The 18179-nt window shown below is 40.1% G+C and overlaps 1 protein-coding gene across 3 annotated transcripts in view; it reads left to right on the top strand.

The window, feature by feature from the left end:
• SIM1 (SIM bHLH transcription factor 1) overlaps positions 1-18179 on the top strand; it is a 71431-nt gene that overhangs the window by 15573 nt on the left and 37679 nt on the right. For all 3 annotated transcript variants that reach the window (XM_058734813.1, XM_058734814.1, XM_058734815.1), the window contains 3 exons: positions 593-792; positions 989-1095; positions 1752-1899. In XM_058734813.1, the coding sequence (XP_058590796.1) occupies positions 593-792; positions 989-1095; positions 1752-1899 (455 nt within the window). The remainder of the gene's footprint in view (positions 1-592; positions 793-988; positions 1096-1751; positions 1900-18179) is intronic.

The raw sequence follows: 18179 nt of genomic DNA, 5'->3' as shown, positions 1-18179 counted from the left end.
CGTGGGAGGGACATTTCAGAGTCCCTGACTGCCCCGAGGGTGTCCTCCGCAGGCATCAAAGCTCTGTCTGCCTGGGAGCACCTCAAGAGTTGTTGAACTTCCTGAACACTTGGGGACTACTAAATTTTAAGACTTGGTTTCACTGTCTGGGATACTGCTGGGCTGCAGGGACTCTTAATCTGGGGCTCATAATGGACCTTAGGGCTGTGTAAAATGTCTGAAATGGTTGGTAATTTTGGCGGATTCTTAGAGTTTACTCACAGCATCAGATTCCAACCCCCAGAGGAGTTAAGAACCAGAGCTTTAGCTCCAATTCAGGTTCCAGGGCCCCATGGGCAATTTTGATGAGTTAATGATGGCAAGGCCCATGCCTCTGTATTTTTAGAAGCTCCCAGGTGAGTTCAGTGTGGCAGGATAGACATTCCTTGAGACACTTTGGAACACCAGTAACTTTGGACAACTCAGTGCAGGGGCGTGGCCCGCATGGCAGTTTGTGGCTCAAGGGAATCACAAAATGTTTCAATCCCTTACCCACCTTTTTGGGATGTTTCCTGGCGGTGGCTGAGTCTCACCCCTTCATCCTCCTCTGCAGGTCATTCACTGCAGTGGCTACCTGAAGATCCGCCAATACAGCTTGGACATGTCCCCCTTCGATGGCTGCTACCAGAACGTGGGCCTGGTGGCTGTGGGCCACTCACTGCCTCCCAGTGCCGTCACGGAGATCAAGCTGCACAGCAACATGTTCATGTTCCGCGCTAGCCTGGACATGAAGCTCATCTTCCTGGACTCCAGGTGGGTGGTCAGGTGGGAAAGGATCACCCTAGCAGGAGTATGGCCCTGCTCCGTGACCGAGAGCCCTTCCTCGACCTTCTGAGCCCATTTTGCAGATGAGGTGAAGTGAGGGCGGGCACCCAGGCCTGAGAGGACCGTGTGGGGTGGGGGGCATCCCCGCATCCTGCGCTCATCCCTCGAGGATTGCTCTCCCCAGAGTGGCGGAGCTGACGGGGTACGAACCTCAGGACCTAATTGAGAAGACGTTGTACCACCACGTGCACGGCTGTGACACCTTCCACCTGCGCTGCGCCCACCACCTGCGTAAGGCGCCACTCTTCCCGGCACAGGACGTCCCCCGCGCGGCCTGGGGAGGGGAAAGGGCGTGATTTACGTCCACAGTCGGGGAGGAGCCCTGGTAGCCGGGTGGTGGTGGTAGGTGACGCCCTTCCCAGTGGCTGCTCCAACACTGAGCCCCACCTTGTTTCCTTAATATCCGCAGGGAGAGTTTCTGAGTTTCTGGGGAAATTCCCCTAGGAGGGGTTTTATGCTCCCCACCTCCCACCCTCTGCAAGCCTCACCGAACATGGGAACAAAAACTGAGGCTAGGCCGGTCATTTGGCTCATATGCACAGACCTGCTTCAGCTTTTTTTTTTTTTTTTTTAGCTTAATTTCCAGAAACAGGGAATATGAGCCTCGGAGTTCAGCTGCCCAGACGGTACCTTCCTTAGAAAATTGAACGGAGGAATCCAATTTTAAGTGTCCCCCACCCCTTTGCTAATCTCCAGGGGCTGGAGAACTCGATGCAAATTCAGGGGAGAGACAATCCATTTGGGAACCTACCGTTCGTCTCTCCCTCCTGCCTGGGGGCAGTCATTAGGGCCCATGGGGGACCTGCACTCCCACCGCCAGGGTTTGTGTTTGGGCGGGCTCAGGAGCCGGCTCCTTCACCACCAGCTGCCTTCTGTCTTTCCATCAGTGCTGGTGAAGGGGCAGGTGACCACCAAGTACTACAGGTTCCTGGCAAAGCACGGTGGCTGGGTATGGGTGCAGAGCTATGCGACCATCGTCCACAACAGCCGCTCGTCCAGGCCACACTGTATCGTCAGCGTCAACTATGTCCTCACGTGAGTGCAAGTCTGGGACCTTCGCCCACGCTAGGCAACCCTGGTCTCCGAGAGGGCGCGGGCGGTGGGCACTGCTGGTTAGGCGAGGCTGGGGCCCCCTGGGATACCGCTTCTGCCCCCCCCCCCCCCCCCCCCCCAGTGCACTCTGTGCTGGGAGACTGCAGCTTGAGCACTTTCATCTTTATGAAGAGGCTTCCCTCGTTACATTCTAGGAAAAGATTTAGGAGTTTTTCCACCCACAGTCTACATTTGCTTTCTGCTCTCTCTTTTAACCTTTTAAGCGAACTCTGCATTAAATAAAACTTAATGTGGCAGAAAGAAAAGAGAGAGAGAGAGAAAGAGAGAGAAAGAGGAAAGGGTAGGACGTACGGAGCCATTTATGGTTAACAAAAAGGACATCTGTTTCACTTTTTCAAATCTGGGTTTGAAGTTCTTAATTTTAACCAGAGTCTCCAATCAAAGTTAAGAGTTCTGAGAGAGTGGTTCTTACACTGAACCACAAAGAGGGTTTAAGTGACCAGGAGGGTTTGACTGTAACCTCCAGAAAGCCAAGGGACCCGACCCAAGGCTGCAAGGCTTCGCCAGCGCCCAGGCCCCGCTCGTTGTGTGACCGTGTCGCGAGGGAGGAGCCGGCCTGGCAGTGTCACCTACAGCCGACCGGGCGGCCGCGTTTGAGCTTTATTTCTAGAAACAATAATCGTCAGTGGCCCTCGGTGTGGCACTGCAGGCTGATCACGTGGCCTGGTGTGCGGCTGGTGAAGAAAGCGCCTTCTGTATAATGTTTGAATTGCCCTGGTTTGAAGCCTTTATGAAGAACTCTTTTGTGTGCACGGTTGCCTTTTTTTTTTTTTTTTTTTTTTTTTTTTTTTTTTTGGTAGTCGCTGAAATTCTTGTGATTTTAGGGGACCTCAGGGGTTATTTACTTTGGAAGCATTGACACGCCCGGCACTTAGTAGAAATGCTATTTTCACATTAGGAAATTGGTTAAGGGGGTACTATTTGGAATCAGACTATCCTACAGGCCATGAGGACTAGATTCATTCCACGTTGTTTTAAATTGCCAAATTAAAAATGTAGTGCTTGAAAATATTATGCTTGGCAATAAGACTATTTACTCTGTGCCCTGTTTAATAAGAAAATTTAATTCAATAGACTTGGAAAAATGAATTTGGTTTAGATGAGGATTCAATATTCAAGAATAATAGCTGGTTATTAAGAAGAATCTTTTTTATTCCTTTCATTCAATAAATGGTATTAAAATAAACACTATTAGGTTTTTGTAATAGCAAGAAAGCTGTGGATTTTAATACAGAGCAGAAAAGATACAAGTATTTTGGGTATCATGAAACAAAACCATCTATTTTATGAATGCAATTTTTTATATTATTAAAATAAACGTAAGAGAAAATGGCAAAACATAATTCATAAAATAAGCCACTCTGTGAAGCAGAAGTATTAAAGAGTGAAAAATTATGTCTGCTTACCATGGAAAGGAAACGGACATTCTTTAAGAAGGCGCTTTGTATGTCTGAGACATCACAGGCATTATACATACACTCTGTTCTCTGGTGGGTGCCTGTGGTTAGTAATCATTTTTTATCAAACAGCAGGGTATATAGTCACACAGACCCATACAAATGATCAGAATGCAAGTTAGACCTCCCAATGGGTAAGCTTAATTTATGTTTGGAGTCATTTTGGAATATTCTGTTTTGTTTTCCGGTGGATAAGTGTACTTTTCTTCTGCTGTTGGCCATGTCCTTCTTCACTTCACACACTTCTTTAGAGCTGCAGGATTAGGCTACCAACTTTACATAAGATTAAAAAGATGTAATGAGGATAAGTGATTTACAGAAGGAAAAATAGCATGGCTCATATTTTTCTAAATGTTTTATACCTCTGAATGAAAATAGAAATAAACAAACAGAAGTACACAAGACAAAAAGCTGAAATTGATTACCCTTTTATGAGTCTCAACTCCAATTCTTTGTATAAAAATTCTTAGGACGATTTTTATAGCTGCAAATGTGGAAACTGCCTTAGATGAAATGCCATCAAGTGGCTCTGTGTGTGTTGACAGGATTTTCATAATGAACAGGTTGCAGTTTGTTTGATGTGTATATCACACATCTGGCTGGAAGTTACTAATTTACATTGTCTTAGCAAATTAAATAGATGGCTATTGATTCTCTATGGTAGCAGTGAACTACCACATACATTTGTTTTCAAGGCTAGTTCTCTATGAAGCCTGAGAATGATAAGTGAATTCTTTCCAAATATGCCACCTCAAACAATGTACTTAAAACCACAAGCCCCCCAAATAATTTGACAGGCCAGATGTTTTCCAACTTTAGACATTTTAATAGCATACATTTTGAAAAGATTTTCATATCATGGAAGCAGAGAGAATTTTAAATAAGCGTTGGTTAAATGAAGGTATATTGATGGAAGCTACATTTGTAAGAATCATTTTTCAAATTTCCTGATGATAAATTTATTGTTGAAGTTAAAATATGCCTAGAAATACTGGTCATCATTTTCTGACAAAGCGATGATGAATATAAATCTTCGGTAACCTTGTTCTAATAAGCAGCTACCACTGCAAATATAAGGATTTAGAGGCGGGTGGTTCTTTTACCAGCCTTTGTATGACCATCATACAAAATGTTGGCATTCGAAAAAATCTAGAGAGGAGAAGAAGAGGCTATGATTAAATTTTCGAAATTCTCTTACCTTTTCTCTGGGTGCTTGAGGTTCCCAACGCTTATATAGCTTTTCATGAAAACTCAAAAATATAAAAACAAAACCCAAACAAACAAAAAAACTCCTTTCAAACCAGGACTAACCAGTTCATGATTTTCTGTAAGACATAACCTGTTAGCTTTACGTTCCACATTAAAACAAAAAACAAAAAAACAAAAAAACAAAAAAAAACATTCTTACAAATCTTGAGTGCCCACAGGCTTCGAAATATTTGTTAAGTACGGCAGGCCCTGCTCCCTAATTATTTTCAGGAGTATAGATGGATGGAGGCAGTGTCTGGTAACAGTGAATGTTGGGGGAAATTCCAGAAAAGTATGGACAGTACAAGGAATACTGTGTAAAAACTGAGTAATTGTCTTGAAATCATATTTTCTTGAGTTTGTTTAACTAGTAGTATTAATTATTCATAGCCAGTTCAGATGGAAAACATTAGTACTTAACGTGAGGAAAATTGAAAATGTGGAACACCCAATAAACTACGAAAAGTAATTTCTAGAAAAGAGTCTTGATTCTTTTTATGTTTTTAAACTTAGTATGTTATATAAATAAAACTTATAAAATCTACTTTTAAGGATAAACCAATGAAGTATAAACATCTCATTTTAAAATATTTAAAAACATTAATTTTTCAAATATATAGAAGGCTGAAAGAATACTACAATGAATATCCGTGTACACATCATCTATAATAGAAGCCATATTTGTTTTGTCTCTTTCTACCTACATGTATGTGTATTTGTATGTGCATGTTTTTCTCCACTGAATTATTTCAGAGTAAGCTACAGACATCATCATACTTCACCCTAAATAACATTCTCCTATGTAGCCACTGCATATTTATGATGGCACATTTAAAGGGTTCAAAATTATTGTGTGTAGAAGGTTGCAAAAGTATACATGAGATCTAGTTTACTGATACCATTAAAAACAATCTGTCACCGACATTCATCAAGAGCTCACTGATATATGACCTTAGTTAGGTTGACTGATAGATGATATTTGTGAGGGGACTTCTGTGGGATATAGTTGTAAAAGTTAGCATATTTTAACCTAGACTTCTAATGAGAATTGTAAGCTAATAAAATTCTGGTATTTTTTTCTGGAAAGTAAAAGAGAGATCTTGAGAGTGATTTGGTAACTTTGGAATCAGACAGATTTAATATCTTCAACCATTTTTTTGTTAGTAAAGATGGCTTCTCTGCTTATTTCCCAAGTTTAGGATGGAACATTCTTTTGGTGCAAAATCTCACATGCTGTTTGAGAGTGATTCACTGAACACATAGAAGGGATTCTCTACATTAAAATTTCTATGTCTGTGTTACAAAGAGCAGAACAAAAAAGAGACAATTTACATTAGTGGTTTATGTAACACTTACTATCTACTAAATAATCCTTTGAATTTGAAAGTTTGGGCCAAATGCCAAAGGAGACATACTTCCTTCGTGTGAAAGAAAATAAAGGGGTCTTTGTATTATAATTATTGCAGGTCCTATAATTTTTGTTTTTCTTTGTATGAAACCATTGTATTTCCTGCAATTAAAAAGAGTTTTTAAGTCTTAACATATTCTATGAATGTAAAGTCAGATGTACCCTTATCACATAGCAGCAAACATTAAAATATGCTCATATTAGCATGCTCTTTCAAGTATATTAATAGTGCTGAGTTAATTTGACATTTAAATTTAAAAGTTTTTTTTTTATTAATTTAAAGCCCCAGTGATATTATTGTTAGTACTACCAGGAAATTTTAGAAAATGCTTTTTAAAAACTTGACCAATTATATGTGTAGTTATAAAAATAGGTTTTATTTTTCTGGTTAGCAAAAGCATTCTTTCATATTATAAATGATGTCAAATGAAGTGCCTTTTGACTTAGCAAGCTATGGCAAAATATAAAATGATTTTATTCTCATGCCTTGGATCTGTGTAGCACTTGTTGCATAGATTTAATTTTTTGATCATTAAAAATAATAATCATGTGCTAATGTATACCCGTAAATTAGATTTGATCCTTAATTGTGTTTAATCTTTATTATAATAATATTGAACGTTGAAGCCCCAATTGTCCTTTTCAAGTGATCTTTTAAGTAACTGAATCATTATAGAGATGAATTGAAGACACATTTGTATGAATGGTAATTTATAAAAACTGAAACTATTAATAGTAATTAATAGTGATTTTACAACTACCAAAACACTTTATTAAAAGAAGGATCTGGGATATTTAGTCTGTTTTGTAGTACATAGTAATACTAGTACTTGCTTATGTAACACATATAAAAGGATTTCATATCCTTTTTGCTTATTGTAATTTTTTAATCAAGATATTCTGTATTTAGTTTTGAATTCATTGTTTATGTTCAAATTTTGTTTTACTATTACAAATGCTAAATATTTTTTTCAAAGTGCTGTCACTTTCATTACATAGTTTGCTCCTTTGACAGCTCTGTACAGGGTTCGGGCAGGGATTTTCCAGGTGAGGAAACTGACATCAGATATGCTAAGTAAGTGGGGAAGCCAGGATTAAAGCCTGGGGTCTTGACTCCTACTGTATCCTAGGTTCCTCTGTATTGGGGTGGGAGTCAGGGAAAGAGGAATGGATTTAAATGGGTAAGGCCTGTAGTGTTCAGCCCACCCAACTTCTGGATAGGCTTTCGTCTGGTCTCATTATGGAAGATTAAAAAGCTGCCTCTGTGTTGCTGCTTCACAAATATCTTCACAAAACAGATATTGACCATTTGGTGGTTTAAAACTAGCAACGCTGTCTTCTCAAGAACATTCAATTAAGAATATATCTTTTTTTTTCCTTAAGTCTCACTAAGAACATTTTCATTTTGTAAGAAAAAATGTGGCCTGCAAACATTTTAGTTTTCCCTGAGTTGCTTACCTTTAGATTACATACATACATTATTGCTATTACTAATTATTTCATTTCTGCAACCAGATTTAATATTTTATGTTTTTGTTGAACAGATGTGTTAAAACAAATTTCTGCTCTCATTGTGTACCCTACAATGGGTTGGCAAGCTAGGTCATCCTTTTTATCAGCTGGGCCACAAATTACCTCTCATGGCAGTGGGCTATTTCCTAGATGGTATTCTGTGTTTGAGGGACAATGGCAGGAAAGGTTGTCCACTGGGGATTCTGTTGGTGGGGGATGGTAGGGATGAAGGGCCTCCCAGCATGCTCTGGTCAGGTGTGTCATCCTCTGGCCCTTTGACAATCCTGCTACCTGGCTGCTTCCATCTCCCCAGGCCTCTCTGGCCTCTGCACCTTTCTTTGTTGTTGTGCTGAGGGCAACTGAGTCACAGGACCTCTTTTTTAAAATGTTCTTAGGTGGAGACCACATGGTATGTGCTCAGTGATGATCCTGACCACTCTTCTTTAGCTGTTGCGAGGGAAAGAGTTCTGATCTTTGAGTCATTTCATAGAAAAACGTGATCATTACCTCATTGGAGGTGGGGATATACATGTTACTGTGAATGTACAAATTCAAATGAAGCTTTACCTGAACTTCAGAAAAATATGTTTTCATCTTCTGACTTCATCTGTTTGCATTGTGAGCACTGCTAGGTTTGGTTCAAGGTGTGGATATGTGTGTGGATGGGGAGGATTATGCATATCTTGATAATTTAGTAAAAGGCTGCACTTATCCAGGGCTTCCTTCTCTGTTCTCTGTTCCCACTGGCTTGTGACATCTCTCCAGATGAGCAGGTAGTGATAGAAATTTCATCTGGGTTGAAGGGCTGTGTCTGTGCCTAAGCTGTCAGGCAAAAAGGATTGGTTGGAGTTTAGGTGACACCTGGAAATGCCTGAGTACCTGTCAGAGGAATTTCACATTCTGTCTTATCTGAAGGAGTAACTTCCCCAGTTCCTTTCCCCTGCCTCAGGCCTTCTGAGGTCCAGGGAGCTGGCAAGGGTGAGAAAGGTGGTCTATGGTGATGGCAGGGCTAAGGGGGATGAGAAGGGAACTTACTTTTATAGGGCCTGGCTGAGTCTGGGCCATCTGTGTACCATCTGTGACTTTTACTCTGAGAGGCTATGTTGAAGTAGGATTGTGATTTTGTTTTTATGAAAACCCACAGTATCATTTGAAGCAACCTGAAGGGGCAAGGTATAGGCTTTGGCGTTAGAGAACTCTGGGTCTGAATATGTTTTATTGCATAATAGCTATGGGATTTTGAGCATAGCTGTATTCCTGTGAGCCTCTGTTTTCCCATCTGTGCAATCAAGATATTTGAACCCACCTTTTAAGGACTGAGGAGGATTATATGAGATAATGTATATATAGCACAGAGCGTGGCAGACAGCAGATACTCAAAATAACTGTTGTTATTAGCTCTTGATAATTATGTGATGTCACCCGAAATGCTTTGAAAAGAGAGGAGTGGTTCCATTTTTAACTTGAATTGCAAAATCTTCAAATCCACAAATTTAAGTATTTACCTTCTCCCCACTCCAGTTCCACACATTTCTCCAAGCATTGTGCTCTTTGTGGGTGGCGGTTTCTATAGTTTGGTTAAGTCGCCCTGTTTTCACTGCTCTCACTGTGTACCCTACAGGTAGCTGTGCTTTGTGCTTGGAGGAAGGGAAGCCAATACTTATTGAGTACCTTATTTGTCCCAGGCAAAATGGAAGGTGCTGTACATGGTGCTTTACAGGGAAAAAGAAAGTTCTAAGAAACCAAGCTTTTATCCAATTTCTAAAGTTAATTTAGTTGGAACCAGTGGTTTGTCAACTTTACCAATGTCAGTATGCAACACTGACATTTTTGATGGTGTGCAGTATATTCCCCTTTACTCTGTGTGCACTAGGTGTGGCTGAATCAACAGTGTTTCAGAGAGTATGGCGAACTGCAGTTATTTATTGCATGAATACATGAAGCAGAGGTCTTGGCATCTCTCGAGTTGTTTATAATTTAGTTGGAACTAAATATTTAAGAACTCAGATTAGCTCAGTTCAAACTGATATGGTGCACTTGGGCTATTTGTTGAGAGCACAGAATTCAAAGAAGCTTGAATGGTGGAGCTACCAGGGAAGGGGGAGAATTTAAGGGTTGGAAGCAGAAGTAAGGTCTTTTGAGATGGAACCGTGACATATCCTCATTTGTCTCATTGTTTTCTTCATGAGAAAATAACATAACACAATTAGTTTCCTCTTCAAATTAGATTCAGCAGTGCTTGTCTCACTGTTCTCATATGAGCTGGGTTTTCTTTCCTTCTTTTACCTTTATACCCTGAACTTTTTTGTTGGAACTGAATGTGTTTCATCATGATTGGAAACTATTTTCTCTAAGCCTCTTACCTTTCTCAGATTAGTACTGGTATATATTTATTTTGAACGTGTTCACCTAGCCTTAGTTTTATATATATATATATATATATTTTTTAATATATATAAAATATATAAATTATATATATATAAATATATAAATATATAAATTATAAATATATATATATTTTACATATATATATAAATATATATATGTTTATATATATGTTTATATATATATGTTTATATATATGACTATATGTATGTTTATATATTTATATATACATACACACTTGTATACATATATAATATATACATATACACATATATTACATATATGTACATATAACATATACATATATGTACATATAATATATACATATATAATATATACATGTACATATACACATATATTAGCATCTAAGCATAGAACACAGTTTTTAAAGTTTTGAGGATGTCAGTATTCTGAATGGAATGTAGAATGTTATTGAAATGAATACACAGTGTTGCCACGTGTATAATGGTTGTATTTCAAAATGGTTTTTAGAAAGCAAATTTAAGGTACACATAAGGAACATCAGCAGATTGGAGGAGATGGGGGTGCAAAGAACCTGGCTCTTAGGTTCTAGGTTTGCAGGGCCAGAAGGCCTCCTCAGTGCTGTGTTTGATATCATTATCCTACTGCTCTTAGAATATGATGCAGTCTAATCCCTAGACTTTTTAGCTAGATGTTTCAAATCCTGATAACCAGAGGAATGCATTACAAGGTACTTGTAAAATGAGATATGAAATGAAATATCACTACTTTATTATGCATCATAGCATATTAGTTAAGAACCTGGGCTATGGGTATATTGCCTATTCAGATTCCTGGGCTGCTACTGGCTATCTCTGTGGCTATGGATAAATTGCTTAACTTTGTTGCCTCACTGTTTTTTAATCTGTAAGATGTGTAATGTGTAATAATAATATCTATTTCATAGAGTTGTTGTAAGCATTAAATGAAATAGATTCTTGGCCCTGTGCCTGACACAAAGTAACACCAAGTAAATGTGAATTATTAGGGTGAAATTATTGCAGTGAAATTAGATAAAATAATTTCTTATTTAATTTCCAATAAACACAAAATAAATGTCTGTGAGGCTGAAGGAGGGAAAGCATGAGTCTTAGGAAGGCAGAGGGATGCCCAAGAATGAGAAATCAGCAATCATTCTGGTACATCTGGAAAGGATTGTTAGATCCTACTTCCAATGATTAGGACTAGTAAGCCTTGAGGCAGTCATAAAAGTTTTCTTGAGCACCTATTAGGTGTCAGGCACTGTGCCAGGTTCTGGGGATATCAGAATGAATGAGACAGCGTCTGCAGGAAAAGGAAATAAGCGCAAGGACAACCTCTACCCCGGCTTGACCTCCCTATGGGCTTGCTGATGACAAGTTCCTTCCTGGAGGGGAGTGTTTCCATTCACAACTAGAAAGAAGCAGGCCCAGAGTGCCTTGGCACTGTTCAGGTCAACCCTGGGGAAAAAGCTTGCAGGTGTGCTCAGATTCCCTGTGGTTAGATGGTGGGGAGGGAGTGGAGACAGTAAGAGGAGCAGAGCTGCTGGGGAGGGCTGTGCGAGCATGTGTCTCTCTCTCTCTCTCTCTCTCTCTCTCTCTCTCTCTCTCTCTCTCTCTCTCTCTCTCGGCGGGGGGTGGGGGGGGCGAGGGGGATCCAGACTGGCAGCAGAGAAACTGGCTGCAGGCCAAGGAGTCCATCTTAACTCTTACAAAATCGCTGTTTCCCTGGGTGGAGCCTCTGCATCCCATTAGGTCAGCCAGAGAGAGCAGCTGTGTGTGCCAAGGTGATTTTTGTCCTGTTGGAATGATATTGAGCTGCGTTTTGCTCTGCTTTGAATGGAGTTTTTAAATATTTTGTGGGGTTGACTTCTTTTTTTAAGTTTTTTTTTTAACGTTTATTTATTTTTGAGACAGAGAGAGACAGGGCATGAACAGGGGAGGAGCAGAGAGAGAGGGAGACACAGAATCTGAAACAGGCTCCAGGCTCTGAGCTGTCAGCACAGAGCCCGACTCGGGGCTCGAACTCAGGGACCGTGAGATCATGACCTGAGCCGAAGTCAGACGCTTAACCGACCAAGCCACCCAGGCGCCCCTGTGGGGTTGACTTCTAATAGGATTTGGAATCTTAGTGAGTTTTAAATGGAAGAATCACACTAGAGTCAAATAGTCTTTGTACATTTATTATCTTTAAAAAAATGTTTCTAGTGATTTTTAGGTTTTTGTAATATTTTAAACTTTTCTCTTGTAAAGGGTAATCTCACGGCGTTGTTGCCCTGCCCTGGAGAGACGGGGAGGTGACTGTCAGCTGCAAGTGAAGGGGGTGGGGTGGGAAGGTGCTCTGTTTGCTGCCATATTTAGAAAGGTCAGGGAGTAAGATTCACTCACATTTGAGAGACTGCTATTTTGTGCCAGAGGCTCAGAGAAGCCAAGTCATTTAGCCAATATAACACAGCTAATGAGTAGTCATGCCAAACCAGAGACAGGACTCCCGAGCCCACCTGATTTCCTCTTTGGCCTGCTGTCTGTAAGTTGGTAACATTGTTCTAGGGTGAGTCGTATGTAATTGCCATTTCTGTGCATTAAAGCAGTTCGATAGTGGTGATTTCCTATGATTCCACCTAATATTTGGGAAGTAATGGGACATTTTGAAGAGATTTTGCAAAAGTCTATGGATAGTTTACTACAAGACTTCAATATGGAGTCTCCACAAAGTGACCCAATTGCTTCACAGTTTGGGTGTGCTCAGAACCCAGTCAGCTGCCATGCAACATGCTTAGCCCTTGGGCCCAACACTGTGTCCCCCTCACCAGTTTCAACATCAACAGTTATGATATTTTCGCAAAACAGCAATCCGTATGTATTACCCATGGAACACTATTTTATTTGGAACATCTAATATATTACCAGGATTCAAATGGACATTGCTGTCTTTACTGGAAGGGTATTTCTCCTTTGATTGATTGCTGAATGGCTAGAGCTTGTGAAAGGATCTCTCTCTCTCTCTCTCTCTCTCTCTCTCTCTCTCTTTTTCCTGGGGATTTCTTGTTCAAACAGAATTTGTTGTATCCACATCAGTAAAGCCGTGCTAACATGGGCTGCTGGCCAGACCGTGGAAATAGCCTCATTATATTGAATTGGATGTCATAATGGTACCCATTAAGGTGGGATTCTCTCTATGTTTGTACTTTTAAACCCAAGTCCCTTGCCACTTTTTTACATCTCTCTGAGAATAGCAACATTCTCTGGTAATGCAATCTGAGAACGTGCTGTCTCTTGCCTCCTCCCACTGAGAACCATTACGAAAATAGAATCCCTGGTTCCGAGCATTTTTAGGGGTTATGGCTTGCTGCTGCTCCTCAGTCATTCATTTTACTCTTTGCACTTGTGATGACTATAATGTGTTCTGGTGGCTGAAGGTAAGAACCCATGAGATGTACTTCTTTCAACACTCCCATTAATTGACATTGGTGTCCAAATATACGATGGGAAAAGAGCAGCTTTTTTTCCCCCAAAAAAACTAACCAAATGCAACACAGGGTTTTTCATTTTAATTTTTATAAGCTGTTAAGAGACTAATAGTGTTGAAAGTCATAGCATTTCTATTAGCTGTTGAAATCTTACTGTAGGCCTGGCAAAGTGAAGCATGTGTTGTACTGGATTTGGGTAATGGAATCCTGCAGGGTCCCAGCTCAGGAATGCTGGAAGGATGAAGCCCACAAAGCAGAGGGCAGAGTGCATGTCCGTTTCATTCCTCCAATTAGAGTAGTTAAAGAAATAACAAAATGCAGGGTAGCATTTTATTGTGAGGGATAATTGAAAATCGGGGGGGGGGATATTTAGATACGCTACATGGTGTTTTACATTATAATCTCTTTTCTATTTGTGTCTCTTCGCAATGGACTCAATAGGACCTCCATTATAAACAAATCTCTATCATTAGAATTAGCTTAATTTCTGTTGCTATACTTAAGAGGATAGTAAGAGATGTTGTAGAGTGTAGTCCTCTCTTCAGCAAATGGGATGGTTTTTGCATTTACCCAGCGAGTATTTCCCCAGTGCCTACTGGGTGCCAGGGTCTATAGGAGGGTTAATGGTGTTACCAAGACAGACAAGGTCCCTACTCTCATGGAGGGTAAATTTTAGTGCGAGGAAATAGACATTACTTATAAACAAATAAATATGTCATACAATGTCAGGAACTGAAAGGAAGAAATCAAGCAGGACAAAGAGATGGGAGTGGTCAGGGAGGGCCTCTCTGAAGTCTCCTGAATGAAGGAAGGGAGGTAGCCATGCTGAGACCTACAAGAAGAGCATTCTCAGCAGTGGGGAGCAAATGCAAAAGCCCCGAGGTAGAAACCAGCTTGGTAAGTAAGTTGATGAACAAGAAGGTCACTGTCACTGCAGCAGAGAGAAGGGGTGAGGGAGAGCACAAGAAGCTGATGCTAGAATAGGCAGGGTCAGACCATGCTGGGTCTTGAAGGCTTTGGGAAGTCACTGGAGTTTTGAGCAGAGGCATGGCATGAACTGCTTTAAGCTATGAAATGGTCATCTGGATGGGGTGGAAAATAGGCTTTGGGAAGGGTAGAGGGTAGAGGCAGGGAGACCAGTTAGAAAATGATTACAATAGCCTAGGTGAGGGAAGATGATGGCTAAAAGACAGAGGTAGGGATGAAGGGTCAGATTCAGGATGTGTTGAGGGTAGACAGCTGGAGTTTGCAGATGGATTGGATATGAGCTGTGAAAAAATGAGGAGTCAAGGACAGCATCTGAGTTTTTAGCCTGAGTAATTTGGGTGAATGGTGGGAAGGAGCAGATTCATAGGCAGGAGCAACAATCAAGGGTTGTGTGGGGGGATATTTAGTTTGAGATGCCTGTCATTCATTTGAGTGGAAATGTCAGGCAGGTAATTAAATCTGGGTGTCATGGAGTGGGGAAGTCTGGGCTGGAGATTGGGGGTCATCAATATGGAATTTAAAGCCAGCAGAGTGCATGAGATCCCTTGAGAGTGAGCAATAACTGAGATGCAGCCTGTAGACTAAGCCCTGTAGCTCTCCAGTGTTATGGGATCTGCAGGAACAGGCAGTGTCCCCAAAGAGGCTGAAAGGAAGTGAACAGGGATCAGCATGCGAGTAGTTTGGTGAGATATGCAGTAAGGCTGTACCCTGGGGAAAGTGTGAAGTTTGTCTTTGGAACATCCCCTCCCTTTTCAATAGCAATCCATCTTGTCCATGTTACCCTTTCACCTGATACCTTTAGTTTTTCTTATCCAGAATAACAACTGCTCTGGTTTTCAAAGTATGGCCCCTTGACTGGTAGCAGCAGCAACCCCCAGGAGCTTGTTAAAAATGCAGATTGTGGGGGCGCCTGGGTGGCGCAGTCGGTTAAGCGTCCGACTTCAGCCAGGTCACGATCTCACGGTCCGTGAGTTCGAGCCCCGCGTCAGGCTCTGGGCTGATGGCTCGGAGCCTGGAGCCTGTTTCCGATTCTGTGTCTCCCTCTCTCTCTGCCCCTCCCCCGTTCATGCTCTGTCTCTCTCTGTCCCAAAAAAATAGAAAACGTTGAAAAAAAGAAAATTAAAAAAAAAAAATGCAGATTGTGGTCTGTACCCTAGAACTACAAATGAGAACTTCTAAGGGGTGGGGCCCAGCAAGCTGCATTTTAACAAACTCTTCAGGGGCTTCTGAGACACGTTGAAGTTTGAGAACCATGCTCTAGGGAAAGGAGCTGAAAAAACTGAATCAATGAAAAATAAGGATGAGGTTTACTCCGTTAACTTTTTCTGAGCCATCTGGCTAAAGCCTAAGAAATAAATATCTAACAGTAGATTTTAAGCATAAACCAGTAGACCATTCTTGAGACATCTTTGTGGGGACCAAGGAAACCTCTCAAGCCACAAGTCATAAATTCAGGCAGCTGCCTATTGTATCTTTGGTAATGAACTCTACTGATAACTATATATTCTGTGTAGTATTATACAAGCTCTCTGACTCCAAATATGAAGGCAATTAAAATTTTGGCATTTTGGTGGGCAATCCAAAATCTCTAATGATAAATCATAACTTATTTTAAAATGTTTAAAGTTGTTGAAACACAACTTATCTACCAGACAATTTTAAATAATGCCTCAATAGCAAAACAAATAATAATAATAATAATAATAATAATAATAGAATATCTGTTGAATTGTGAATTTTTATTCATAAAATACATCTCAAATTTATTTTAGCCATTTAAATAATGGAGTTTAATGTATATTTAGTCAAGCATTACAGTAGTAAGGGCTTAGGGAGATTAGAAATAAATGAATCCAATTAAAGAACACGTCTGTGAGATTTGATATGTCATAGGTATGAATGAACTGTTTGCACAGTAACTGTAAAGAAACCGTTAATGATTAACTATCTAGAAGAGGTTTAATCAAGAATAAATGCTATAGGACGTATTTTAAAATATTTAAGTTAAACAAATGGAGATTTGTGCCTTTGAAAACATCGTGCCATGCCATCATTTTTGCTGTGTTTTTTCCTAGAGAGTTCAAAGCCTGAGGTTCTACTTTTCTATTTGCAGGAATGCCAGTGCCTTTGTGTTGTGTAGAAAAGGGCAGAGCTCTCAAAGGTGCCATGAGGTGTGGCCTTGTGGGGTCTCCCCACTGTATGTGGGAGAGGTTTGGGGACACTTTGGTCTTGAGTACAGAATGCAAATTTCCCAGTGTTGTGGGGAGATTATTTCTTTGTGATGACAAGTATTTTTTCTGTTCCAGGAGTTTGTATGCAGTTGAGAATAGGAGGTGTGTTCTTCTTACCTTCTCTGCCAGTGGCTAGTTTTAGGGTTTAGGAATCAGTTTTGTATGGGTCTAAAGAACTGAGTGAGAAAGCTATTCCTGTGAGAACAGAACCTTAACCAAATATAAGGTGTTAAATAATGGGTTCCCCCATTACTTATCTACCTTAGGTATTCAAAGAATTCTAAGGGGAACATATATTTGAAAAACAGCAGTTTAATAAAATGACAGTGAAGATTAGGGGAATGGACACAGAGGGTGGGGAGGTGAGAAGGAAAAGAGGGGCCAGAATAGCATGTATGAATTTTATTTTCTATTTGCCTCTTTTTCCCCCCTAGAAGTGCATTAAATTAGCAGTCTTGACTGTGGAAAAGGAGACTGGCATTTTAAAAATTTATGCCTTTGGTGAAAGAGGCAGCACATTCTGCATTGATTTGTTCAGATCTAACTTTTAAAGACCGACACCTCCCTAACCACCCCCCACCCCACCAACCTCAAGAAAATAAGAAACAAAAAAGCTATAAGATCAGTAGCATTTGGACCCTAGATCTGTGGGATTTACAAATACACCTAAAATTTAGTAGCTATAGACATAGAATGAATTTTGGAGCATAAGAAGTTAAGTTTTTTAGAACAAAAGATGTAGTCTCCAAAGTAGGGTTACTTCATTTAAACAGTGACAAATATGTCATCTATAACTCGCAGGAAACTAAGCCGTTGTTAGAAACTACATGGCAAGACTCTTTTTTTTCAATTGTAAGTAATAATTTAAGTTGTATTATTCAAAGAAGGAAACAAAGTCATGTAGTTCACATGAAAGCCTTCAGAGACAGATAATTCTGTAAGGTAGGAAGGGTGGAAAATAGATTAGAAAGTAAGTGAAATGTATAGGCACCAAGAGAGCATATGGACATTTGGACATTTAAAAATTATAAATGGTGTTCATGAGAAGTTGAACCTATGGGAAAAGAAGTTTAGTGGTGTTCTCTCTTCTGTAATTTAATAATATTCATAGAGAAGACACCCTGAAAACACAAGGCAGAGAAACTGGGAGCCATTTCAGTTGGAGGTGAGAATACCTGAATTTTGCTCCAATTAGAGTTTCTTTTTCAAGAAATATTTTTCTGATTACAAAAGTCATACATGTTTATTATAGAAAAAATTAACAATATACAGAGGTATAAAGAGACGATAAAGAACATGTTTAATCTATTTTCCAGATATTCACTATTGACATTTTAATTTTTTGCCTCCCACTACATGTATATGCATATACAGTACATATTAATTTAAAGAGATAATTTTCATTTTATCAATAGTGTTTTTCACATCACTAGAGTAAAAAAAGTTAATGATTACCTAATATTTTATCACATGGGTACACCATAATTAAGTAATGGTTCTATTGT

The sequence above is a fragment of the Neofelis nebulosa genome, chromosome 6 (assembly GCF_028018385.1).
Source record: "Neofelis nebulosa isolate mNeoNeb1 chromosome 6, mNeoNeb1.pri, whole genome shotgun sequence".
Taxonomy (NCBI): Eukaryota; Metazoa; Chordata; class Mammalia; order Carnivora; family Felidae; genus Neofelis; species Neofelis nebulosa.
Note: the sequence above shows the minus strand (reverse complement) of the source record. Positions and strands in the feature narration are given on the sequence as shown.